Genomic DNA, 25614 nt, shown 5'->3' on the forward strand with positions numbered 1-25614 from the left:
GTCCTTTCTCACCTTGTTCCCTGTAGACCTGAACCCTTTCTTCCCACTGGCTATTTCATTTTTGTTGACGAACACATCACTTAGGGAAACTGTGTCAATGTGACGTTAGTCCACTTGTGCAATGTGGAGTTCCCATTGCTGTGAGCCCCAGGGGCATTTCCAGTATATTCATCCTCCTTGCATGATGTGTGGCTGGCTGTGGGACCAGGCACCCATCTGAAGAGGAAGTAAGCCAAGCAAGGGAATCTGACATCTGTCATATTATTATTATTTATTATTATTATTACTACTGAGAGCGAGGAGTCACTTCCTGGACCTCCACCAGAGAACCCACTGTATTTCATAAACTTTATTTCTAAAGCAGGATGCACTTCAGGTTAAGTAAATAAAGTGTTTTGCCACACTCCTAACTGGTTGGAGTGCCTCTTGTGCCCTCTTTTTATGTTTGTTCAGTTGTGATTGAAACCCTGTGAGTACCTGTGTTTGGGTGTATATGGCTCAGTCTTTCACTGCTGCTGGGTGACGCTTGTGCTTGGTGTGTTCAGTTTGCTTCACCTGAATGCTTAAAACCTGCAAACTGTATTTACGGTTCTGTAGCATTTTCCTTCGTGTCAAAGTCGTGATTATCTCCGAGGAAGCAGGGGGATCAGGGGGACTTAACCTGGGTCAAGCACCTGGGTTTCTCCCAGCTGATTTGTTAGTGCCATTATTTATTTACTTTAAGACTTAAGTTTTACGGTTATGTTCTGCCTCTGTTGGCTGCTTGAGCATTGTGGTGTTTGAATGTCTCAAACAGTGCCCTTAAACTGCTGAGACAGTAGCAGATGCTGCCTGGTAGGATTTGGAAGGTTATACCGAAGATCAGGTCTGTGAAGGAACGTTCCCAAAAGCATTTGTCTTCCCTTCAGCCCTGCTAATGCAGGATAGTAGGTCACAGGGACGGGCAGCTTTCTGACATCTTAATCCCAAGCAGCTGGAAATCTGGCCTGTGTTTGGGAACATTAGCAGCTGCTACTTCACAAACCAACTAAAAAAACCCTCCACAAATCCTTACCTGATTCATATTGCTGTTACTTATATTTCCTACAGACTAGATGGCACCTGTAGCAAACCCATCTTGAAATAACATGTTCTTACCACCTTTGGAAAGTATGAACTAATGTTTAGCCACTCCATTGAAATACCTGCATTGATTAATTCTGTGCACGTACAAGTCCTCTCTAAAGTTAGACCTCCTGCATCTGTCTTTACTTTCTATGCCTCAGTGAGGAGGTCTAGTTATTTTCTGGGTTGATATTTATACATCCCACATCTTTGCTTTATGTGAGCATACTGTTCTGTTGATAGATGACTAATTTGTATAAGCTGCTGATGCAAAAACTGTGATTGGTTTTATCATCATTAATAGAAGACGTGCCTTGGAGGGCTCCATTATTTAAATGTGTTAGTTGTGCATTGTAAATTTGTCTCTTTCTCCTTCTGCTTTTCTTTCCAGAAGTAGAAGAAAATGCTGATTATCATCAAAGCATATTGAAGAGCTTCTCCAGAAGAGATATTTATTTACTTTTTCCAACACCCCCCCCCCCCCCCCCCAAATCCTTAGCTATTCTGGATGGCAGCAATACAAAGCCAGCTAGCTGTTCAACCTCCTCTTCAGTAATTGCTGATGATACAATGAGCTAATTATTTTCCTGCTCTTTAAGAATGCTTTTTCTTGCATTTTTCCATTGTGAAATATTGCAAGTATTGTGCAAGTAGGTCTGGGGTATTGGAATGCTGGGGTGTGTAAGCTGGCGTGGAAATGTCCTCCCTTCTTTGGAGTAGCAGGGAGGGAGCTAGGGCAGGAAAGATTTGTTCCTCTGTCACATACCTGCTGCTTTCAGCAGGAAGAAGCAATACAGGCGATCTGACTTTCAAGCTTAGCCACAGACATGATGGCAAACGCTGGAACTGGCGGGAAGGTGTAAGTAGCTCTCCTCAAAAGGTGCTGGGTTGTGAAAACAGAGGTGTATCCCTTTTTCCTCTGCTGTTGTCTGAGGATTTGATTAAGGTTATTTTGCATCCTCTTCAGTCCAGAAAACCTGAAGAGTTTAAGATAGCGGGTTCCTTTTCATAGCCACATCCTTTGCATTGCCATCCCCAGGACACAAATCTACAGCGTTTGAAAAACTGGTAATTTAAAGGAATGATTCTCTTGCGTTGTTCTCTCTCAACTTTTCCCCTCCCAGTCTCTTCTGGCCGTTACAATCTCTTGAAATATCCATTAGTAAGCCACAGACATGCTCGTCTGTTAAAAATAGTAGCCAACATTTGAGACTGGGTGACATGAGGTCAGGGTAGTATACTATGTACCTGTTGTGTGTGGTAACAGCTCAGCGATGAGTGTTGGAAGGCAGCGCGAGTCTTGCAACTTCTGGGAAGTTGTTCAACCACCCCAATCTTTAGTCTGTACAGTGGTCTAAATAGGTGGGAGTTCACTGTGTGATGATAAACGCTCATGCTACAGGCTGCTGCCAAAACAAATCTAATGTGGATGTTGGTTACTGCCTTCTGGGGGTGTTTCGTTATGACTTCTAGTAAAACAGTAAGAATTTATGAACTTTTGTCTGTTCTTGCTGAAAAAAAGATTATTGGAAGAGTCCAGTTTCTCTATAGCACGTGTGAGAATGGCTCTGAATTGACTCAGTTTCTGTAAGAAAAATCTCTTAATTGTGGCAAACTTGCAGTCGTTCTGTTAGAAGATAAATGTCACTGGTAAGGTGTGGAAGAAATGGCCATCTTCTTTAGCAGTGTCTGCTTCTGATGTTCCTTTTCCACTTAGTAAAGGGTGCTGATGGCTTGTTCTTCTTACAGGAGGATTTTATTGCTGTGAAGGGGAAATGAAATTCTGTCCCTGATACTACCTAGACTTTCTCCTTCAAGTAATGATCTTAGCCCTTCGTGTGTCCAGGTCACCATTCACAACTTTTTCCTTTAAGCTAAGCAAGCCTGATAATCACATCTGTTATGGAGATGTAATTCCACTAGGAGAAATGCTGGAGGGTCAGTAGATGAATTATCTTCGACAGGTCCCTTAGGAATAGTCCATGGACTCCTCAGGAGTTGTCTGAGCATCTTGTACATCTGTCAGAGGTGCACAAGGTCAGCCGGGGCCTTTCTGCTAGAGAGTGTCCCTGCTGTTGAGGATGGGCTGTTGCTGATGGGTGTGAGGCTTTCTAGGGACGGGAGAAAAAGTCCAGAACGCCCCATTGCCCAGGTGAAAATCCTGTCCATGTGTCTTCTCACTGCACACTTAGTGTCTGTGCATGCACAAGGTGTGCAGTCAGAAGCAGGCTGCCAACCTTTTGCCCGCCCTCTGGAAAGTTCTGCGAGCAAACATTTGCTGCTTTGGAGGCAATGAGGTGAGACAACGATCCAGTGTTTCTCCTGCATATTTCTGCTGTGCCCACTAAGCATTTATTATCTTGGTTAATTAGCAAGATCCATTAGGGCAGGCGGTGTAAATCTAGCAGCGTGTATTTGTGGGAGTTTGTTCCTTGCTTCTATATTTAATTTCAGCTGAGAAGGCTGCTGCCAGGTGCAGATGAGCATGCAGAGCGTCTGTAAACCTAGAAACCAGCTGTAAGCCCTGGACTCACTGAGTCACTGCCTAACCCTCCTCCCAACACTCAGCTGCGTTCTGAGGGCTTGTCTTGATATTTTTCTTAATAAGGTGATTATACCTTGGAGAGAAAAACCTGGATGCGTTCTATGATCCCTTCTTCCAGCAGGCAGCAGCTTTGTAATTTTGTACAACTAGCAGGCAGATGGCAACGAGTGCCCAAGAAAGCTGTGTCTGGTGGTGTTAGCATGAACAATTTGGCATATTCTGGTGCTGTAGACTAGTTAATGAGGCTGGGTAACTCCAGACACACCAGCAACTTGCAACAACCTCTTGAAAAAAGGATGGAAGGCCAAAAGGCTTGGTATTGTATACTTAGGTATTTTCTTTCTTGTTTCTTTCCATAGCTCCCAAAGAAGGGAGGTAGGATTCCCTCTTTGAGGACGTCTGCCTGCATGCTGGTAACAGAACAGTTAATGAAGTGAGCTGCTGGTGACGCCCTGAGCCTTTTATCTCTTGGAATAATATGGCTTGTGAGCCTGTCTTAGGGGAGCTACGCACATCACCTAACTTTAGCAACATGCCTCGTAGGTCTGCTCTTATCTCCTGGGCCTTTTTGTAGTCCAGGTTTACCAGGAAAACAAACTGACTCCACCAGAAGTCAGGTTGTGTAACAATTAAGCTCTTAGAAGAAGAGAGGTAGATGCATGAACAGCACCAGAAAGCCTAGCACAAGAAAAAGACACCTAATCGAAAGCAGAAACTACGAGACATCTGGTTATTGTATTCCACAGGCATTTCATTGGCTATGCAGCAGGAAGGAAATGGTTTGTGCTTCAAAAAGCTTTAGTGAGACTTATTTTTCCCCCTCCCCTTGCCTCTTCCCTTCTTCCACACGAATAAAAATCTTCGAACCTATTCTTAAAAAAGTAAATTCTAACCCGTGTGGTTTCATAGCTTTTCGATAATCAGCTTAAAGAATACAAGGGTGTTTCAGACTCTTGAGAGACTGCATTTTCTGTCAGTAATGCAGACAATCATCACAGATTAGTATATATCACAAAAAGCCTCAGATCTGCCAAAATGAGGTCACTCCAGAGGCTTTGTATTTCTATAAGTTGTTTATAAGCATCTGTACATAGCCTACAGCAAGAAGGGGTTTCTGTCTTTTGACAAACTCACAGTTCTGGTTTGGCTTGGGGTTTTTAGTCTGTAGGGAGAGGGGAAAGGAAGGTCATGGTCTTTTTTTTTTTTTTAAAGTGCCCCAGCCCTGTCACTATTCCAATTATTCTAGAAATTGTATGTGTGGGTCTGAGAATCTAGGAAAACATTCAGCATCAGGGTCTTTTTTGTAACTGTGTTCTTTGTGTTGTTGATTTCCCACTGCTTGACAAAAAAAAAAAAATGTGGTATTTGAGAGAAGTGCAGGTTGTACAGGACCTCTGGAGGTCATCTGATCCAACCTCCTGCTCAAAGCTGTACTGTCACTGTCGCTGGATTACATCAGCCGTGGCTGTGCCAAGTTTAGAAAACCTCCAGAGACAAAGATTTACAGCCTCTCTGGGTAACCTGTCTGAGGGTCACCCTGTCCCTCTTGTAGAAAAGAACTTTTTTCAGTGTGCAACCTGAACCTCCAAGCCGTGGCTGTTGCTTCATGTTATGCTGCTGCTGCTGCTGAGAAGCATTCATTCGACTCAACAATCTTGGCAGCTCCTCTTCAAATTTTAGCTGGCAGCTAATCTGATCACTCCTTAGTTTAGTCTAGCAAGGGAGAGGCCAGCCCCTATCCCTCAGCACTCCTTGCAGGAGCTGTTACAGCCTCTGACCGTTCTGATAGATCTTCACTGGACCCTGAACAGTGTCTTGACATCTCTCTTGAACAGAGGGCCCCAAAACTGGATGTTCCCCAAAACTGGATGTTCCACACTATTCAATGTGGAACCTCCACACTGAGTAGGGGGCAGTCGTAACTTCCCATGATCTGACAGCTTCAGCTGTCAGTCCTTGTAACATAGCTGAGGACATGGTTTGCTGTACTTGCAAAGAGAGCACAGTCAGCTTTTTCAGCCTGGCACCCACTGTAATGTGCAGGTCCCTTTTTGGCTGGGCTGAACTTCCTATCTGCGCTAGCCATGGGGTTTTTCTGCCCCAGGTGCAAGACTCATCACTTCTCTTTGTTGAGCCTCATGAGGTTTGTTTTGTCCTGGTCGAGTTTCACAAGGTCCCACCAGGTTCAGGCTCTGCCATTTGTCCTTTCCACCACCACCTCCAATTTCTCATCACGCGCAGATTTGCTGGGGGTGCAGCTGTGCTGGTATTGAGGTTGGTGTTGGGATGCCAAGCACGTTGATGTTTGGGCTGCTCTGCTTGTTACAGGAAAATGGGGGCCAAACAGCAGCACTCGGTGGCTACTTACTCTGCTGCAGTGAGAGCTTGTGCCTTCACCTTGTAGGTTTCTGAATTATTGAACCCACTGCAGTAGTGAGCAAGCCAGGTGATGCCAAAGTAGGGGAGGAGTGATCCTGGTGTCTTCGTCCCTGAGAGAAGCTTGTGCAGAACACGGCAGCACAGCCACCAGGGTAAGAGTGATCCCCGAAGGCGCAGGTTGTGCTACTAAAACAGGGTCTGGCAACTCTGGTAGGCAATTGATGGACGAAAGTTCCTGTTTTAAAGCATGTTGTACTTTACACAGCGAATTATCCATGGGATATCATTAAATTAATGAGAGCAAGCCAGAATGGAAACATCTGAAACTTACTTGCTGCTGAAGAGCATGACTGGAAGCCAGTTAAGTCATTATCTGTTTTGTAGTAAGCAAGTAAGTTTTGCTGGTGGCAATTAAGCTATTGTTTTAAAGAGTAATGAATGAGAGAGACATTGGTTTCACATTTACAGACAGAGCCTTATAGAGCAAAGGCTTTAGGCCAGCGCGTGGCTTGCTGCTGCCTTGTTCTGAGCAGCTAATGTTCCCTTCATGCTCCAGCTTATAATCATTTCATAGAAGAAATTTGTCATGTCTTTTATTGGTAAAGCACAGAAATGCTGAAATAAAGCAGTTGTCATGATCTTGGCAGCGAGTGATGAAGTGAGCCTATTCAAAATGAAAAGCCATTTTTGCAAATACTTGAAAAAGCTCACCTTCGTTGAACAGCATTGTGAAAGAGAAACTGCACAGTCTTGTATAACTATGTGGGCAGCAACAAAAACTGGGAGGTTAGATGAAATGAGGAAGAGGAGTATGTGTCCTGATTGATGTTAAAACAGAAAATTCAAGCTGTGTGTTGTAGGGTGGAAAAAATCCTCTCTTAGGTCAGTTGGGCAAGGGCTCTGACTACAGATGGGGATTGGGGCAATAAAAGCTAAGTGGACCGAAGAGAAAATTGTATTTCATAATTAAAGAGTACAGGGTTTTCTGCTTTGAAAATGGACAAGCTGATGTGTCTGTGCTGGCCTGAAAGTACGTCTGTGTGTTGCTGCCAATTCCAGAAGAATGGCCCTGTTTAAAAAGGTGGTGTTTCTGTTTTCTACTACATGCTCGCCACAGCCTACCTTTACTGTTTTCATCGCTATCTTTAGCTAAAAGCATAATCCAGCAGTTGGGCATGGCTCCCTTCTCTGCAGGGCCCTGTGTAGACTCGGAGGGGAATTGCCCATGAGGATGCATCTCCCAAAAAGGAGAGCGCATCATATCTCCCCAAAGGGACCTCATTACAGCAATAAATCAATAGCTTGTAATTACAAACCCCCGTTGGTATCCCTTTAATTTTACGTTGTTATTAATTTTAAAAGCTGATGTATTTTTTATCACAGAGCTCCACTGGCTTCTGTGAATGCTGCTACTACCGTGTGTTACTTCTGAGTATTTGGGAGCTGGCCGGGAAGTTTGAGGCTCTGCGTGCTGAGGCGAGGGAGATGAGCTGGTGAGAGGAGGTTGCTGGTGTGGGCAAGTGCAGGAGGCTGCTGTGACAGTGGGATTTTCCTTAGCTGAGGTCTGGGTGGTTGTTTAATTGCATTTCTCAAGGGGTCCTATGCTTTACACTAATAGGGGACGGGTCTGTAGTGGTCAAAACATTCACTTACATTTCTTGGCACAAAGTTCTGGTGATCAGGCACAATGAGCTTCTGGTCACTGTGGGGCTGAGAGCTGGGGCACAGGTTCCCCAGTTCCCAAGATGTCAAGGTTTTGTCCTCTTCAGTAAGGGGTTTCGCTGCTCGAGCTCCTGACTTTTGAAAGAGATGCTCGCCTTTATGCTGATTAATTTCTATCAGGCAGCACCGATAAGGGTAACAGGCAGAAAGCTGACATCCCACTTGTCCCCAGCCTTCCTAGGAGCATGGCTATGACCTCTTCCATCAAGCTGAGTGACTGGTAGGCTTGAGATTGGGACTGTGGGAGCAGTCTGTTGGTAGTGGTGCAGAAAAAACTCGTACGTGCTGGAGGGAATTTTAAATGAAGGCTAATTATTGAGTAACTGTACTAACCAAAAAGTGTTTGAGTATCCCTTTTCAGATCGGCAAAACCACAGACCTGTTGATGTTTCTCTAATGACTAATGTATCTCTCTTTACCCTACCATTTAGCTTTTCTCTTTGCCAGGCTCTCAGTAAGTTGTTTAAAATGAGACTGCACACTGATTTCAGATAACTGATGAAATGAAATTATTTGGACTAACTCTTTTGCTTAAGTAAAAAAAACATTTTGTGTTCCGGAGTAGTGTTTTCAAACCGGCCTTGTTGACTAGCATTCAACAAATAGAGCTGAGAGTATTTAGGTATGTTTCTGTTTGAGCTTTCCATTTGCCCATGCTGTTACAGGCACGAAACTATATGTGGCTAGAATTATGGGCCTGCCTGTTTTCAGCTTCGGCTCTTAAATGTCCTACACGTCCAGGTGCTAGAGATACCAAACAACTAGAAGTCTAGCTGAATTGTAGATTTAGCTTCTTATCATAAAGAACGTTTTCTTGCTGTGCTTTAGAGGCTTCATCAAAAGAGCTGCTAGTACTGCGAGCTACCATTAGGCGTTGTTTTCCTTGGGGATTTGGAAACTCGGCTCCTAATGCTCTGCAGACTCTTTGCTGGCTTAGATGTGTTGATCCCTGACCCAGGTGTCTGTGCCAACAGAAACTTTCAAGTGCTGATGCAGTTACGGTGAGAAAACTGTACTTCTCCTGGGCTCCTCTTGCCCCTGGGATCTGGTTTTACTCGAGTTTCGAAAACAGACTTGCTGGTGCAGTTCTGCCTGCGCTAGGAATGGGTCGCCAATCTGTTTTCCTGCATTCGCAAGGAGCTTCTTGCGCGGGCAGGCCCTCGCCTGCAGTGGGAGAGCCGTGGAGCTGAAGCCTCCTTTGGGACTGGGCTTTGGCGGCCTCGTTGCTGGGACCTGGCTCCCTCTGGGATGATCTTCCATGAAAATCTGTCCTGTTCTGGCACAGTTCTTCCCCGTGTCCTCAGCAGTTGGTGCAGGCTGTTACTGGAGTCTTGCATTTCATTTTGCTTTTTAAAAGTCTGGCTCAAACTATTTTTACGGAAAGCTTTCGACATTTATTTGTATTTGATGCTTTTACTAGCATGGATTGAGCTTGCTGGAAGAGAAAAGAGTTGTGAATTTTCAGAGTATTCAGTAGAGGATATTGTGGGGACTACAATTTAGGCTTCTTCTGTGTCTCTTCTGTGTCCTTCGTTAAAAGCTTAGGTTGAGCCTCATTTAAAGATCCTCAGAAAGCTTTTCTATGCTTGGTGGTTACCAGGGCTTATATTAGTGGCTAAATCAAAATATTCTTTAACCAGGTATATTCTGAATTTGTAAATTGCATTAACAGGTTGGAAACAGGCAACTGGTGACTGGGGTGGTAGGGAAATGTCATGTATCGGTGTGTTTTTTTTTTTTTGTTAGAATTTCTAAAAGACCATATCCATGGATTTGCACTAGGCTAATATCAAATGGCCCAAAGAACAGTGCCGCTTTGGGATGTGCAGACCTGCGTGGAAATTCACACTTTAATGTTCTGGCTCTTAATGAAAACTTCAGATAAGATGGAGATGTGTAAGCTGACTGAAAGCAGCAAAGGGCACAGCTGGATGAACTTCTCTTCTGTGGAAAACAACAGCCGCTTCAGAAGGAATTGCATCAAGGACCAAGGCTGAAAGGAAATCATTGCTCCGACTGTGACGACTTTGATTTCCCCCCCCCCCTTGACTCCTAATAGCTGAAAGACCTCTGACACGGAACTCATTTTTCCATAGTCACTTTGGGGTGAAATACCTTTCTGTGTGGTAAGGGAAGGAAGTAAGCAGAGCTTGCTGCTATTTCAGGACATCATAAGGGAGATTTAGTGTGCTTTATTTCCTTTCGAGGCTTGTGTTTAAATTAGGTGTTCGTCTCCACCCTGCCATGGGGCAGGGAGGGAAGGGTGTTTTTTTTCCATTACCTTTACAAGTAACGATGGCATCTGAAGTGGGAAGGTATTTGATGCAGATGGTGTTGAGGATGTATAGCCAGCTGTTAGCTGGAGAAATGTGTTGATATTCTTTTTACTTCCCGCTTTGTGTCAGGGATTTTTGGCTGCTTCCCAAATGACCACCATTCCTTTACACCGAAGCCTCTTCCTTTATTCGTGAAAGACTTCATCTTCCTCAGTTTTGTATTCTGTGAGTCCTTTCCTCTGCTGCAGCCTCAGCCTCCTTCTCTGTGTATCATGACATGCAAAGGTTTATTCATTATTTTGTTCTGTCAGTCATGGCTGCTCAGAGACATTTCCCATAGGTATAAACTCAGTAATTTCCAGTCTATTAAAAAAAAAATAAATCATTGAAGTGTAAATGAAAACAGTCTTCACTGTGCTCAGTGTTCAGTTAATCGATTGTGAAGCTTATGTTTGGAGGGCTTTATGTCAGTGCAAAACAGCTCAAAACCACTACTTATAAATTTATGAAACATATAAAATATAGTGTAGAAAACCTCAGGTAAAGATTTTAATTTTCAGTTAAATGAGGTATTTGTTTGTCAACCTTAAAAGGACTTGAGTTGCAGTAAACTTCTGATAGAGTTGAAAAATAGAAAATGACCACAAAACTTTGAATAAAAAAAGACCTGATGAAGGAAAGTAATGTGAAATGTGCACTTTTGAAAGCCTGAATGTTAAAATTGCTGACGATTCAGTGATAACTATAAAAAGAGAGAACATCTCAATCTTATTTAAAACCAGACAAAAAGAAAAAACAACAACAAAACCAGCAAGCACTCAACACTGGCCATTTGTTTGTGGAGATTCTTTGTCTGTTCATCACAAAGTCACCCATTTTGAACATTTAGGACACGTTGCTGGTGCTCGAGTGCAACACTGCAGGCTGCTGAACTCTGTAGTCTCTATTACAACTTTTGTCACCGCGATGCTATTGAAGCCTGCAGCGTGTCTGGCATTATTTCTGCTTTCTTGGCTCCTCTCCCTTTTCGGGTTGAATAGGCAAGGGCTTAGTGCTGTGTTAGCGGCTCTGGGGGGCTGACACTTGGCTGTGGAAAACAGAAGCGGCTCCAGCCTGGGAGATGAGGTGTGAGCATCTTGAGGGCTGTTTGGAGTGGGGTCCAGATATTGCGAGAGCTCCTCTAAAGCTTTCAGGAGAGATGCTGGTGGTCTGTAAATGCAATCTCTGGTAGATGTTGTTTTATTTTACTTTCTGGTTCAGAGTAAGAGAGATCCCAGCTTATAGATGGGATGGCTGCTAAGCTGTGTTTGCTTTGTTGGGTGCGTTTTATATTGTTGTGGAGCAGTGTTTGCTCTCATGGCAACTCTTCTTCACCAGAAGAGTCTGTTCTCCCCTGTTTTTATGCTCAAAACCATTTCCTTCAAGCTCAAACTTGCTGTTATTATGCTGAAATAACAGCAGTTTCCAAAGGGCACAGCAGAGCCTTTATCAGTATTTTGTGTGCATTACAAATTCCCTTGGTTACCCTTGTGTCTGTATACTGGGGGCTTGCCGTACCTCTTGTGTCCCAGTGATAGTAAGGTACAAGAACATCCAAAGAACTAACTGCTACCTTCTTGGAAAAGTTGTTTGTGCTTTATAGCAATGTAATACTTGCAAAACATTTCCTCAGCATGATTAATGGTCCACCAGATAAAAATCTACCCTGACCAAACTGAGGGAGTGCCTTTCTCAGTGTATTCTTGACATGCTACAAGTTTGCTATTGCATTTTTTTTTTGTTTCTCAGTGATTAAACATACATCATAAGTTATTAATCACTCATCTAGGTGTTTATTTGTAGGCCATCAGCTTTGCATTTTGACTACAAACACTATGAGACAGTTCTTTGCAAATTACCTGTTTGGGTGGGAACTGGTGTCTTGGCAGTATTTACTGCAGTGAGGTAATGTGTGTCACTTCTAAGCAAATGGTTGGGAAACAGTAACACTGGAGTAAGTGTTTTTAAAGTCCTAGGATTAGCGTGGTAGATCTTTAAACATGACTGAGTTCCTTTGTCTCTAATCCTGGTTTCTCCTTCTTTAGGCACAGCTGGAAGCTCAGAGAGCGACTCAGGATTTTCAGAGGGCTACTGAAGTGCTGCGTGCTGCAAAGGAGACCATTTCACTTGCTGAGCAGAGGCTACTGGAGGATGACAAACGTCAGTTTGACTCTGCCTGGCAAGAGATGCTCAACCATGCTACTCAGAGGGTAATATAAATGCAAAGTTGTTTGCCACAGCATCTATCTTTTCCACATTTTTTTTCTCCTTTAGGATACGGTGCTAGTTTGTGAAAGACCAAATTTTTCTGTTGGTCCAGATGTGTGACATATAGGAAATGAAGCCTGAGACCTTTGGGCTGTTACTGGGACAAACTATAGTTCTCTGTCGTTCTCTATCTGACTTTACTGGTAGCTAGAGAAGTGGCTCTTAAAAGAAAAAAAAATCCCCATCTATGTAATAGGAATAAACAATGTCTTCAGGCATATCTGCGTTTGGAGCTATGCCAAAATAGTTGCATAGGGTTGGATATTCCTGAATGCATTTGTTATGGAAACCCTGACTGTGGAGTACCAGGGATATGTTCCAATTTTAGTATAACCTGTTCTCAGCATGGAATAAATTTCAACAAGACAATGCTTTTCTGGAGTGTGTCTGCGTGTGGAATTACTCAAGAATGTGTGTTGCATTTTAAGCTTGCACACTATTCTATTATGAATTAGCTTTTAAATTTAGACAAGATCTTATCCTTCTTTGTAAGGTCTTTTTGAATCTACAGAAAAGATGCTCTAACAATGAAAGGCAGTATTCATTTCAGTAGCTGTCAAGAAGATCTTCCCTGTCATTTGCCTTGCCTCCTTTTTTTTTGCTTGTCTGTTTTAAAAAAAATGCAGAAAGGTTTTTTTAACATGAAAGAAACAAAAATCTAAGTTAAAAACCTTTGTTCTGTCAGAGTTCGCCTGATATGCCAGTGAAGCTGAGCTTGCTATTCCAAATGTAGTGAGCGTGCCATACAATGCTCACATTGTCTTGCAGTCCTCAATGTGTTAGCTCTGTTCTGTTGCAGAAGCTTCTCAGTTATAAAAAAGCCTCTATTTCAGAGTGAATTGTAAAAACCATCTGCCAGAAGACGAAACAGGGAACAAAAAGGATGTTGTCTGTGTAGGGGAAAAATGGAAAACCTGGCATATAAATAAATAAAACACACAAAAATATTCCAGGGTATTGTTTGTGTTACTGTCCCTGTTGTCATAAGGCATTTGCAGATCTGGTACCCTCTGTGCATTTTTGAAGTGAGACCCAACTTCGTGCTCTGTGTGCGTGCCAAGACACCAGCAGCTGTCATTTTTCTCTAGTTGTTATCCTTGTTTGATATGAGCAAAGTCCAGAAATGCATACAGAATCTTTGATTCTAAGAGCAGATAGGTAATAAGTCTGGAAGCATTTAAGGAGTTTAGGAGTTGCTTAGAGCTTCTGGCTTCTGAACTGCTGAGATGTGGCGGAGAGTGGTGGCAACCACGTATCAGCTGCCTCTCTCTAGCTGACATAATGAAAATCTGTGTTGTGGTGCACGAGGGAAGAAGTGCTGGGCATCTCGAGAGTTTAAGTGGATTCCTCTTTTCCTTCTGGGGAAGGATTTCTCTTTCCCACTGGGGATCCCAGTGTCCTTCTACAACCCTTAGTGCTTCCCTGACAGTCTGCAGCCAAGAGGACTACGCCTGAGATTTGCAGACCCAGTGACTTAGAGCAGAAGGTGATTTCTCACAGTGTTATGCGGAGCTGGTGGTGTTCACGTTTATCATCACCGAGTGCAAAACATCTACTTGTTAGAGGGCAGATTCAAACCCTGATGTCTCTGATGGTTGCAGCTGAACAGTAAATAGGAACCTCATGTTTATTCACGACAGATGTACAATCTCCTAGGCATGGGCTGAATTGTATAGAGCAGCTGAGTGCTCCTTGGATGGAAACTGTGTTATCCTACTCTTGCTGGTGCTTAAAATAGTCTGGGTAAACTCAGTTCCCAGAACGCATGTATCTGTGCCTTTCCAGGATACAGCAGGTTTCAAAAGAATTACATGGAAGTTTGTCTCCTGATTTTCATTAGCCATGCTGGGGATCTCAAGGCTAGGGGCAGAGCCAACAAGGGGAAAAATAAAAATAAAATACTGCTGGAAGTGTTGACTGAACAGATCTGGCATTAGTTTTTTGGAGCGCTGACTGAGTTTTATATCCTCTTTTAGGAACACAGTGAATGTGTTCTTGGTTTCAGTGCATGCACTTAGTGGAGTGCTTAGGGTTCAGTGAGGTAAACAAAATAGCTGGGGGCTCAAGGAGCAGAAAACATCATCAGTCCCTACCAAGCCATGAATGAAAACAAGTTGGCAGATGAGATCTCATAGAACAAAGGTACTTCTTGGCTGGTGTTCTTGCATACTCAGATCATTAGCTGTTAATTACATTAGAAATTACTAATGCTAAGTAATGTTACTAAGGGTGAAGGCTGGGCTTTAAAAAAGAATTCCTCTGTTTCCACATAGCAAAATCACTCTTGGAGAAAGTTCTAAAAACAACTTTAGTTGCACTAACCTTTTTTTGGATTTGCGAGGTTTTTTGCCTGTACTTGTAAGTGACAGATATATTGGACAGAATAATCCTGTGCTGTGCTTTGTACAGCAATGAATCAAGTGTAGAAAAGCATCTCTGGGCCAAATGTCAGAAGTGGGTTACTAATTCACTTGTTTTTTATATTGGTAGAGATGTCAGGCAAGAGTAAAGTGTTTTTATTTGCTATTTTAAGGCAGAGGTAGCGGGTCCTATTAAATTAATCTAAAATTTGGAACAAATCCGAGCCCTACAACAGCTTGGTAGCTGACAAACGGTGCAAGAACATAAGGGAAAAGGGTAGGCAAGAGAACAAATGAGACACTTTTTTTTTTTAAATATAAATGTTTATGGAAATACTGCCAGGTTGCTTTTGCACTTGACCTAGTGGCTGTGGACAAAGACTTGTATTCCAGGGCACTGAGCAGGAAATGCTGTTTGCAGACCCTCGCTGGAAGGAAGTGGAGCTAAGGGCTGCACGGTGTAACTGCCTTTTGATTTCTTCATGGATTAAAAAGCTGCTAATACTGCTATTTCTAATTCAGCAGTCTAACAGGATTCGGTAAACAAGCCTTTTGTATCCACTGAAATAGAGAAGTCATCTGTGTAAACTGATTAGAAATGGAAGTGTTGCAGAAACGTTGCCTCTCCTGGATGGGTTGGAAGCAGAACGTGTGGAAGATACTTTTATTTGCAGAGCAGACATCCAGCATGAGTAGGTACAGGGAGTATGGGGTGTTAGTAATTTTTTACCTTGTGTTTTGAGCTAGGTTTCCAAAAAAGCAAAGGAAGCTGTGTGTTTAAATAGATGCCAGCCTGCCTGTGAAGATGCAACTGATCCCTGCAAGTGTCTGTGCTTGAGCTATGTGCTGACCACAGAGAAGCGCAGGGCTGTGAAGCGATCCTGCAAGTCGGGCAGCTTCTTTTCCTTCCTTGGCTCTTAACCTGGTGTATGTTTTTGGATAAATTCCTGTGTTTTTTTTCTAAAAGTCTGTTTCTCAACAGATCTGATATGGCTGTAATGACACTTAGGCTGGGATTTAGCTCATCAGTTTTAGGTGTCCAGAACCTTACTTTGTACATCTGAGTTAGCTGCTTAAAATTCCCTTGTGATCAAAGGGAGTCTGATCATCAAGCTGATGGTGTCTGGAGAACAATCTGCGTGACCAGATGAGGATGTGCACTCTGAGGTGAATTCTCTGTTGATTATAATGGAAACGCAGTCACCTGGCTTGCACGTAGGCAGGTCTGATGAGCTCTTAAGCTGCCTGGAGAAGAAAAGTGCTGTTTGCTGTTAGACATCGGCTTACCGGTGTTTTAGGCAATTACAGTGTATCTTTAAAATTTGGAGAATATATTTTGGGTGTGGAAGTGATGTGTTTGTGCTAGTACCTGTGGTCATGATGCTGTAGTTTGTGGTGCAGAGCGCTGTGCTATGTGAGAGCCAAAGGATGGAAGGTTTTGGAGGGATGAAGGGCAGAGATCTTGGCATTTATTCTCCCATAGAAAACCATTCTTGTACATAAATATATACAAGAGGGAAGTATTAACAGAGCGTTACCTGAAGTTTGAGACAAGTTGGAGCAGAAAGGAAGATACTGCATGAATTTCAAGAGAAACTGCTAATATCTAATTGCTGATGCAATCTGTAAAATGCTCTGCTTTTACAGTCTTTCCTGAGATATGTTCACTTCGTAAGTTCTGGCAGGGAGAAGAAATGTTTTGGCTCTGGATCATGAAACATTTTTAAAAGGAAGGGGTGAAGGGAGAGCGAAGAGGGAGGAGGCATGCTCCCTCTTGGTATAACTTGGCTTGTGAAGCTCCCTTTGATATTACACCGTGCAGTACCATCTGTCAGTGTAAAATGCGTGGGTACTTCGTGATGTGGAGAGAAGAGATACTTCCTACAGATAGAACTACTTGGAGAAAAAGGGGGGGAAAGGCGATGAAAGAAACAACAAAAATACCTTCCCTGCCCTAATCTCTCCATCCCTTTACACTGGAAGTCAAATGCAGTATGGTTTCTATGCTTCCCTCTAATATCTTTATCCCTTGTATCGTTGACTCTGCCCTTCTGGTTTACTGATCTTGCATTGGCTTACCTCTTTTATTTCTAATACTTCTAGAAAAGTCATCAATTTAAATTTTGGAGAAAGAAACAGATGTCCAGAATAATTCTCTGGCTCAGATGGTCAGCTTTGCTCAATTTCACTGATAAATGTTTCTTTTACAGCTGTTGTTGTTACTGAAATTTTCCTGGAGTCCATCTTTGACTTCAGCTCATGCAGATTTCTTGGCTGGGAGGAACAAAGCTACTTGTGCAGACCTATTCACTAATAACATATATTCTGTACTGACCTTCCTTTCCAGACATCTGGGTTGGAAATAGAGGGTAGAGGAGGGAAGAGGAATTGATTGATATCCTTCATGGTATTTTTTTTCTTTTTGTTTTGCAATAGTTGCATCCTGTTGCCTGGGCTACCTGGGAGGGTGAGTCCTGCCTGGAGCTGGTGATCTAGTGATAAAGGATAGGTGTGAGCTACAGAAATGTCCAGTGAATGCGTGGGCATGCTGGAAGCTCATCTGCTCTGGGTGTTTCTGTGTAACAGTACGTTTCCCCCCCTGCTGGGTATAAATGGCAGGTACAATGTCAGGGGGAGAGGTCTTATGAGCAGTCTTAATTTGAGCAGGTGTCATCCTCATGCTTATCTCTGGCTTTTTTGAAGTGATATTATTGCATCTGTGATGGCCTCAGCAAGGTTTGTTGTTGGAAGCACAATAACATTTACTAAACAAAGCAGCTTATTCAGAAAGTGTGACCAAAAACTTGTTTAGGAGTCCATGTAAGAATGTGTTTTCCCCCCAGCAGTATTGCTGGGTGTAATAAAAAATCCTTCTTTCCCACACGAGCCTTGTCTGTCTTCTATTAAGACCTTTTTAAAAGGTAAGGCTTTTCCCTGGCTTGTCTTACATTGAACCTCCTGGATGTAAAGCTGGCTGCATGGTTTGCAAGTCTGTTTCCATCCACGTGCCCTGACAGTTTCTGTATTTAGAGGCTGCTTGGCTTTGGTGGAGGAGTGGATCATCTTGTGGTTCCTTCTTGTCTGAATGAAATGCTTAAAAGCATCTCGGCAGTAGAGGGATCTCCATGGAGATACCTCTGTGGGACTGCCTTCAAGTATTGCAGAACTGCGTCTTTGTCCTCAGCCTGGCACCTTGAGCAGCTCTCCTTTGGGAAGGGCACGCACTGTCCCTGCCCTCTCCCCAGGATTGTATGGGTAAGGTGAGCACGACAGCAGAACGCCTATAGGAAAACCAGGGAGCGGGGCGGATGGCATTCCTCACATCACCCATTTCTCAAAAGGATGAACTATACAACCTGTTTTCCTTTCCCAAAAGGGTAATGAGCGTGGGTGTATATGGCTGGCAGCAAGTTCCGTGTTTTGTCAGATAGTTTGAGGTGTTTACAATCTGTCATCCTCAAATCCCAGTTTTGCAGGGGGAAGCATTTCTGTGATGTTTGAGATGAAAGATGTGCAAAGTCAACATGGTGCTCGATGCCTAACCTGTTTTAAGTCCCTGGTGCTGGTAGTACTTAGGTGGTTGATCCCAGGTATCAAAGTCAATGCTAATTTTGCCCCAAGAATGGATGGCAAGGATTGACATCTAATTAAAAATTGGCAAATTTCAGCCGCTCCATTATTTTGTAGCTTCCAGCGCTTTTAAACTGCAGTTTCGTTACCACACTACAAAGAAGGCAAACCAGCTTCTGTGCAGCCTTAATGTTTCAAGATGAGGCTGCAGCTTGTTTTCAGGATGCAGGAGAGCGTGCTATGAATCTGATGGATTTTTTGACCTTTTTTCCAAAGCTTTTGCCTTATTTATATGTGCAGCAGGGTGTTGAAGTGGGCTTATATGTGTTGAAGGGTGTTACAGTTGAGTATATTATTCTAAGTAATCAGAAGAGCATTTGGAAACCTTTCTTCCTCATAGTTCTTTAGCAACTTTTGTTTAATAATAAGTGGTGTGTGTGGATGAGCAGCTGTGGCCTCCAGTTGTGGCAGCAGGAGCTTCCAGTGGTTGCTGATGCAGCACAGCTTTGGCCTGTGGCAGTTTCACACTTATATTTAGGTATCAGAAAGGACAACGCACCAGTTCTCCCGAGCAGGCTGGCACACCAGGCAGGTGAAAGTTGACTGTGCTCTTTTTCCCTAGTTAGTTTAGCCTGAGGGCTGACACTTTCAAGAACATAGAGCTGTGAGTGAGGTTTTTCAAGATAAAGATACTTTGAATTTTTTTTTCTCTCTGTGCATCTAGGAGTGTAGATGACATGTTCTGGTGGTGGAAGCCAGCTGGAACAAATGTGCTTGAAGCAGTTAGTTTTAGGGCTGAAATATTTGAAAACTTAGTACTGGAGAAAATAGGCCCTGTCTTTCTTTTTTGTACAAATGCCTTCAGAGTTGAAGGAGGGGGAGTGTGGAAATCGCCTGCTTTCTCCTTACTGCCAGACCCGTGGAGAGGTGTCACCAGTTTGATTACTTTAAACAAATCAGTTCTGGATCCTCTCCGATAGCGCGTTTAAGGAAAACGCATTTTCTGACTTGCACCGCAGGCAGCTCAAATTTGCAAAATAAAAGTACCGTGGATAGAACTTCTGGGAAGGCATGACTCTGAGATGCCAGCAGAGCAGCTAATGAAAGGACATTTCCTCTTGCTTTCGCAGAACTTTCACGGAATCCTCCTCATTGCTTCAAAATGCCCTGGCAGTGTTTATTTATGAAGCTTTGAACAAATGGCTGCTTGAAGAACTTGCTAGCTTGTGTGTAGTGCAGTAGCCTGGATGGCTGGATAAGGCTCAGGCTCACCATGGAAAGTGGCTGACACTCTGGGACTGATGCGTGTTACAGGGCTGGTCATCAGCGTATCATCACCCCCCCCTGCATTATAGTGGGTCAGCTCGTGGCCCAAACCTCTGTGTTTTCGATGTTGAGAGCATGGTTTGAGGCTGGCCAACTCTTTAAAGAGAAAAGTCAGTTTTCTATCCTCCTGCAAGCAGGCTGTCTCGTTGGACATGCTGTCTTCTGCCGTTTTCTGGCGACTGGTGGTTATGGTGAGGGGACAGCCTGAACTGCGTTTCAATTCTCTCACCCCTGTGGTTGGGCTTCAGCCGTCTCCTGACTGGAGAGATTATGAAGATACTGGTAAGCAAAATGATCACTGAGTCTTGCTACTCAAATACTTGAACATTGTCTTTTCTCCCTTGAAGGTCATGGAGGCGGAACAAACCAAAACGAGAAGCGAATTGGTTCACAAGGAGACTGCAGCCAAATACAACGCCGCCATGGGAAGGATGAAACAGCTGGAGAAGAAGCTGAAAAGAGCCATCAATAAATCAAAGTAGGTTTCACATTTGGAGATGAGTTTAACGATCACGTCTGCTTGTAGGAGATACTGATTCTGTGGGGTTTTTGAAACTTGTGAAAGTGTGTTGCCCTTTACAAGATGATTGGTAGAAGAATATTTGTCCTTGCATTTGTTGTCATCCTAAGTGGCTTTTTGAGGCACCCGACTTGATAGATTGGTGAACTAAGTGAGATAAGAAAAGTTTTCTGGGCATGTTCTTAGTTGTGTTCTTGTGCGTTGAACCCTTTCGTGACGCGTGACTTGAGAAACAGGCATATGGGATTTCACGTAGATGCTGCCTACAGAGCTGCAGAGCTCTGTGCGTGGATGTTTTGCAGTTTAGGATTTTTTTTTTTGCGATTTAGTTCTTATTTTTAGTTAGGAAGGCAACAAGGCAAGTGACAGAAACCTGAAAAGTGTGAGACTGCATCAGAGTAGCATGCTGTACATCAGACTTGTTTACTTCCTAACGCTGCCGTAGCAAAGCTGTGTGAGAATTGTTCTTGGAGAAAGAAACAGACTTCAGAGAGCATAGCTAAACAGTAAATGTCACGAATAAATGTGTGTGCATTTGATGAGCAGTTTTGCTCTGTTGCAGAGAAATAAAACAGCTTTTTGCTCAGAATCCATTTAAAATTTTGGCCCTGTTTACAACCAATTCTTAATCCTCTTTATATTTCGCAGTCTTTCTTTATAGTTCCAGACTGTAGCTTGTCTAAACAATCTGCTTGCTGTGTTTAGCTTTTAATCCCTCTATCTTAAAAATGATTTTTTCATGAAATTGGTCAACTAAAAGTCTATTTTGATTGGTGTTTGCTCAATTCAAGACAGGGTTAGCACTTCTCAAAGAAGATCCAGGCATGTTTGCTAAAACAGTATAGCAATGTGGCTTCCTAGAATGAGTTGCATGCTGTTTGTCTGGCACTGCACAGGGACCGTGCAAAAATATCATCAGATCACGAAATGACAGATTCCTGTAGATAAGAGCAATATCTGAGAAGTGGTTTGGCTACCAGGAGTTTCTTTCTTACAATAAGATTTAAAGTAAAGACCGTGGTAAGTTGTCAGTGGGCTCTTCTATACCTTTTTTATAATGATTATAGTGCTGAGCCTGATGCATCAACTGCCTCTTGTGTGATTTGTCTTTTAAGTCTTCATTTTCTTGCTGAAACTACCCTTGTAGTGATGTTGTTGTGTTGTTTCCTTCAGAATAAGGAGATTTTCACTGGTGCGTGGAGGGATCCCAATGTATTCCCTTTTGTTTCACAGCAGGGATGACAGCATAAACCACTTAGGTAGGATGTTTTGGAGTTTCTCTCCAAAAAGGAGAAACACCAATTATTGTAACCTAGTATTAAAATGGAAGATATCGAATGGCATAAGCAGGTGTATTATTGTGGATGTATTGAAGACATACTACCTAGGTATGTTGGAAAGGTGACCTGTCTCGCAGCATTGCAATTTTCACACAAAGGAAAACTGAGCAGAAAACGTTAGTGCTGTCAAGTGGCTACATAAACTGGGAACTGAGGCCGTTGAATTTGCAGCTGCTTGTCTTGCAGGGCATAACTGGCAGGTAGCTGCTTTTCATGGAGGAGTTAATAACAGCAAACTGCTCTGCTCTCCTCCCTGGGCCATGTGGCACAGGAGGTTTGCCTGCAACACCTGTGCGTTTTGGGATCATGTTGTCCAGCCTCTCTCTCCCAAACTCATGGGCAGACATGCTGAAAGAATTGCTGTTTTCTATGCAAAAAATAATTTGCGTTTGCTCCACGCTTCAGTTTGAATTAAGATGCTTAAAGCATTACTGTTCTAAAGTAAGACCAGGACAGCCTGGAGGAAAGTCATTTAGATGATTTGCCCTGTAAAATTGATGTGTGGATGATTACTGGATTGTTTTGGTTTGGTTTTGCTTTTAATTTTGTTTCTGGGTCCTTGCTTGCGAGCTCTGAATGTGCTAACGGCTGCATGTTCTTAACATTCACCAGATCTTATGGCTCAGCGCCACTGAGCTGTAGGACGACGAACTTGTCTGTATTAGCCAGTTCTTGGAAGTCACTTTCTGCTCTGGTGACTTGGGCAAAGTGCCTTTCACTCTTCTTGTCATCTACTTTAAAAAGCACTTTGAATGGCTTGTGGGTTTAGATAACTGGTGATGCAGGACGCCGATCGCCTCTGCATATCCCTCGCCCTGCTGTGTTGTGAGCCCGGTTTCAGTAACTACAAGACGGTGGATGTGAGAGAAAGGAGTGACCCAAGGAGACGTGAGCCCCTGCCCTGCTAGTGCAGTGCTCTCTGCTCTTCAGGCTCGGTGTCGGGTGCCTGGGTGGTTGTTAGCGATGGGTGAGGAAGAGTGCTCGTGTTTGGGCTCCTACCTGTCGTGGTGCTGCATCCTTGTCCTGGCTTGGGTGTCTTACCTGCCAGCATGGCTGCTCGTACATCTGTGTGTGGGTGTGTATATATACATGTGCGTGCACAGATACGTATTTACACCACACAAACCCACACATGCTCGTTTGCTGATACAAAAGGCTTGTGGAAAAGCCGATGGGAGGTCAGGATTCAAGCCTAGCTGTGCCCTCCCATTTGGCACCGGGATAAGAAAGGGAGGTGCCGTTTTGTCCATGCCTGCACCCCCATTGCTTTGAGGTGGGGCTGTAGGAGCCCTTTAACTGTGGGATCCAGGCTCCCAGCTGTGACAGCTTACTACGCCTGGAAGGTCCATCTGTGCAGCCTTTGGCAGGGCTGTGTCCCAGCAGAGGGAAGGCAGAGGTGCAATTTGCCTGGATCAGTCTCACCGACAACATCGTATAGCGCTTGCTTGGCTGTGTGCTGCTAGTGAAGTTAAGGGGGGCTGAATAAAAAATAGGACCTATGAAATAAACTAACCACAGAGAAATGAGAACAGGTTATTTTGTGTATGACTGTATATTGAATTCAACCCAAACAAGCATATAGGATTGCAAAGCCAGAGTTTCACATTCTTGAGTTCTGGTGCACAGTCCACAATGCAGCTGCGGTAGGATTTACAGCAGAGGCAAGTGCTGTTTGCTCGGGGAAGTGTTATTTGCTCAGAAAAGGTTGCTGTTGGTTACAGACAGGATGTCTATGCCTGAAGCTGGACGTTGTGTTTAAATATTGCAGAATCTAGGCCTGAGGGAATTGCATTGTCAGCCCTAAAAACTGGAATTTTGCTATTTGTCTTTAGGTCGAAAGACCCACAACAAATAGATGTGTTGGGGGGGGGGGGAGGGGGAAGCTGAGAGCACCTGTAGGTGTTCTATCACCTACATAGTAGTCTCTCAGGATTACACTGAAACACAACATAGCTCTGTTAGTGCTGTGAGGAGAGCAACTCCCACTCTAGTACTCTGTGTTTTGTCCCAGTGGTTGTAAACAGATGTTCTTTGTTTTTCCACAGACCTTATTTTGAACTCAAGGCGAAGTACTATGTCCAGCTAGAGGTACGTGCATAGTTCAGATCCACCTGAGACTACTGCTTGTGGTAAATACTGAAATTGCACATTAAGTGCTGCAAGAATAACCGTATTGCATTTCTGTCAAGACTAATTCCATTCCAAACCTCTTATCTTCAACAATTTGCTATGCACATTTTGAAGATAAAAGACGTTTTGTTTCCTCATGTGCAGTAAAAGCGCTCCAACTCTGTTTGAACCCTGCTGCTCATTTTCAGAGCTGAACAAATACTGTTTGACTGTCTTTGCTTCTCGTCTCTGGATTTCCCCCGCCCCATGTTTTATGCATAGGGCTGCTCATAGTACTCAAACATTACTCAGATGTGAACTTCAGGTTTTGGAAGAAGTGGGATGTCAAGCCCATGGCCTGGGACATGTAGCTGGATGGGCTCCAGGGGGTGCCAGCCCAGCAGGGGCCTGTGAGGTGGACACGTAACAGGGAACTGCATGCTGTGAGTCCACGTCATTCGTAGTGAAAGCACGTCTAATACCTGTCTTCCTTCGTAGCAACTGAAGAAAACAGTGGATGACCTGCAGGCAAAACTCTCCCTGGCAAAGGGAGAGTATAAGACTGCCTTGAAAAACCTGGAGATGATCTCAGATGAGATTCATGAGAGGAGACGGTCCACCGCCATGGGGCCCCGGGGATGTGGTGTGGGTGCTGAAGGAAGCAATACCTCTGTGGAAGACCTGTCAGCAAGTAAACTGGAGTCAGACAGCGTCTCGAGTGAGTACAGAGCACTTCTGTGTCTGGGAATATCCCGTGGGCATTGTAAGAAATGTTGAAATTAGTTGGCTGTTGTGGGACTGGTTAATTTACGTTACCAGTTATTGCAGGAGTTTGTATTCTTCGATAGACAGTTTTCAAGGGGAAGATGTACAAGCTGAAGTGCAAAAGCTGTTCCCTGTTGTTCTTTGTACAGTTTGTATGGCAGGAACAAAATTAACGCATTTCAAATCATGCTCCTAATTTTTAAGCCAGCGTTTTTTTTGGTGACTTGGCTGGGGCGGTCATGGGCTGCTCTAGATCATTCAGCCAGTTTGCTGAGGCAGCGGTACTGGTTTGAAAATAAGCCCTCTGGTTTTAAAGTAAAGCTCTTATATTTGTGGTGCTGGGCTTATGGCCGAGGGACAAATGCTGTGGCCGCAATAGCATGGAGAGGTGTGGTGCTTGCACAGGAGGGCTGTAAGGATAAGCTCCTTTACACTGTAAGATCTCTTGCCAATATGCTGTTTCAGTAGAGCATGTGTGCTTCAAACAAATGCAGCGAAGAAACAGCTCTGTGCTAATGCAGCGTACTGAGGCTCTGCATAAGAGATGTTTTTCTTGTGTGACAGCAGCAACTGAGCAAGCCGTAAGCCTGGTTAATGTGCTTATTGGTAGCACTGGGTAGCTTGGGTTGCAAAAACTGGAACAGTCCGTGGTATTTGGTTTGCTTTTGTCCTGGCTTTGGGTGAAAGTGGATAGATTGATACTGCATGTGGCCCCACTTTTTCTTCCCTCCTGGATACTTCCTCCCCTTCTTGGTGCAAAAAGTCTTTTTTGCTGCCCTGTCCCACCAGTCCCAGTTCAACTTGTGTTTCAGCTCTGTTTCTGCAGGGAAAAGTCTAGGTCAGGACTGCAGGAGTTCATAATTTCATGACCCCAGTGCCCAAAAGGTGCAGTGCTTTGTCAGCGCTGGTGCACACCGATGCTGAGGCCATGCGTGCCTGTGGCACAGCTGAGTGGTGCCATGGGCTAGGGGCCATGGGCTGTGGGCCTGGGCTAGTTTCAGTCTTCTGTAGTGGTGGGAGCTTCTGCATGGTGTGCTAGAGCCCCCTCACCATGTACTTTGCAGCTGGGACCTTCCTGTCACAGCAAACAATTTTGGCGTCTGGGCCAGCTGGTACGATGTGGTTTCAGTATGGCTTTTGAATTCCCTGAAGTCCCTAGGTTGTGTCCCCATGAGTAAGGTCGGGATTGGCTCTTGGGATGCCCACAGGTGCTTCTTTGTTGTGCAGAAGGCCTCCCAGGAGACTTAGGTGTAACAGAATCGAGGGTTTCCTTGTGCTGAAGAAGTTCAGG

The 25614-nt window shown here is 43.9% G+C and overlaps 1 protein-coding gene across 1 annotated transcript in view; it reads left to right on the forward strand.

Annotated features, from left to right (window-relative positions):
- Positions 1 to 25614, forward strand: part of SH3BP5 (SH3 domain binding protein 5) — a 48585-nt gene that overhangs the window by 19194 nt on the left and 3777 nt on the right. Inside the window, exons 4-7 of the mRNA XM_080581259.1 lie at positions 12111 to 12275; positions 19937 to 20067; positions 23495 to 23537; positions 24057 to 24276. Of these exons, the coding sequence (XP_080437385.1) occupies positions 12111 to 12275; positions 19937 to 20067; positions 23495 to 23537; positions 24057 to 24276 (559 nt within the window). The remainder of the gene's footprint in view (positions 1 to 12110; positions 12276 to 19936; positions 20068 to 23494; positions 23538 to 24056; positions 24277 to 25614) is intronic.

The sequence above is a fragment of the Anser brachyrhynchus genome (assembly GCF_964034855.1).
Source record: "Anser brachyrhynchus genome assembly, chromosome: 2".
NCBI classification, from domain to species: domain Eukaryota; kingdom Metazoa; phylum Chordata; class Aves; order Anseriformes; family Anatidae; genus Anser; species Anser brachyrhynchus.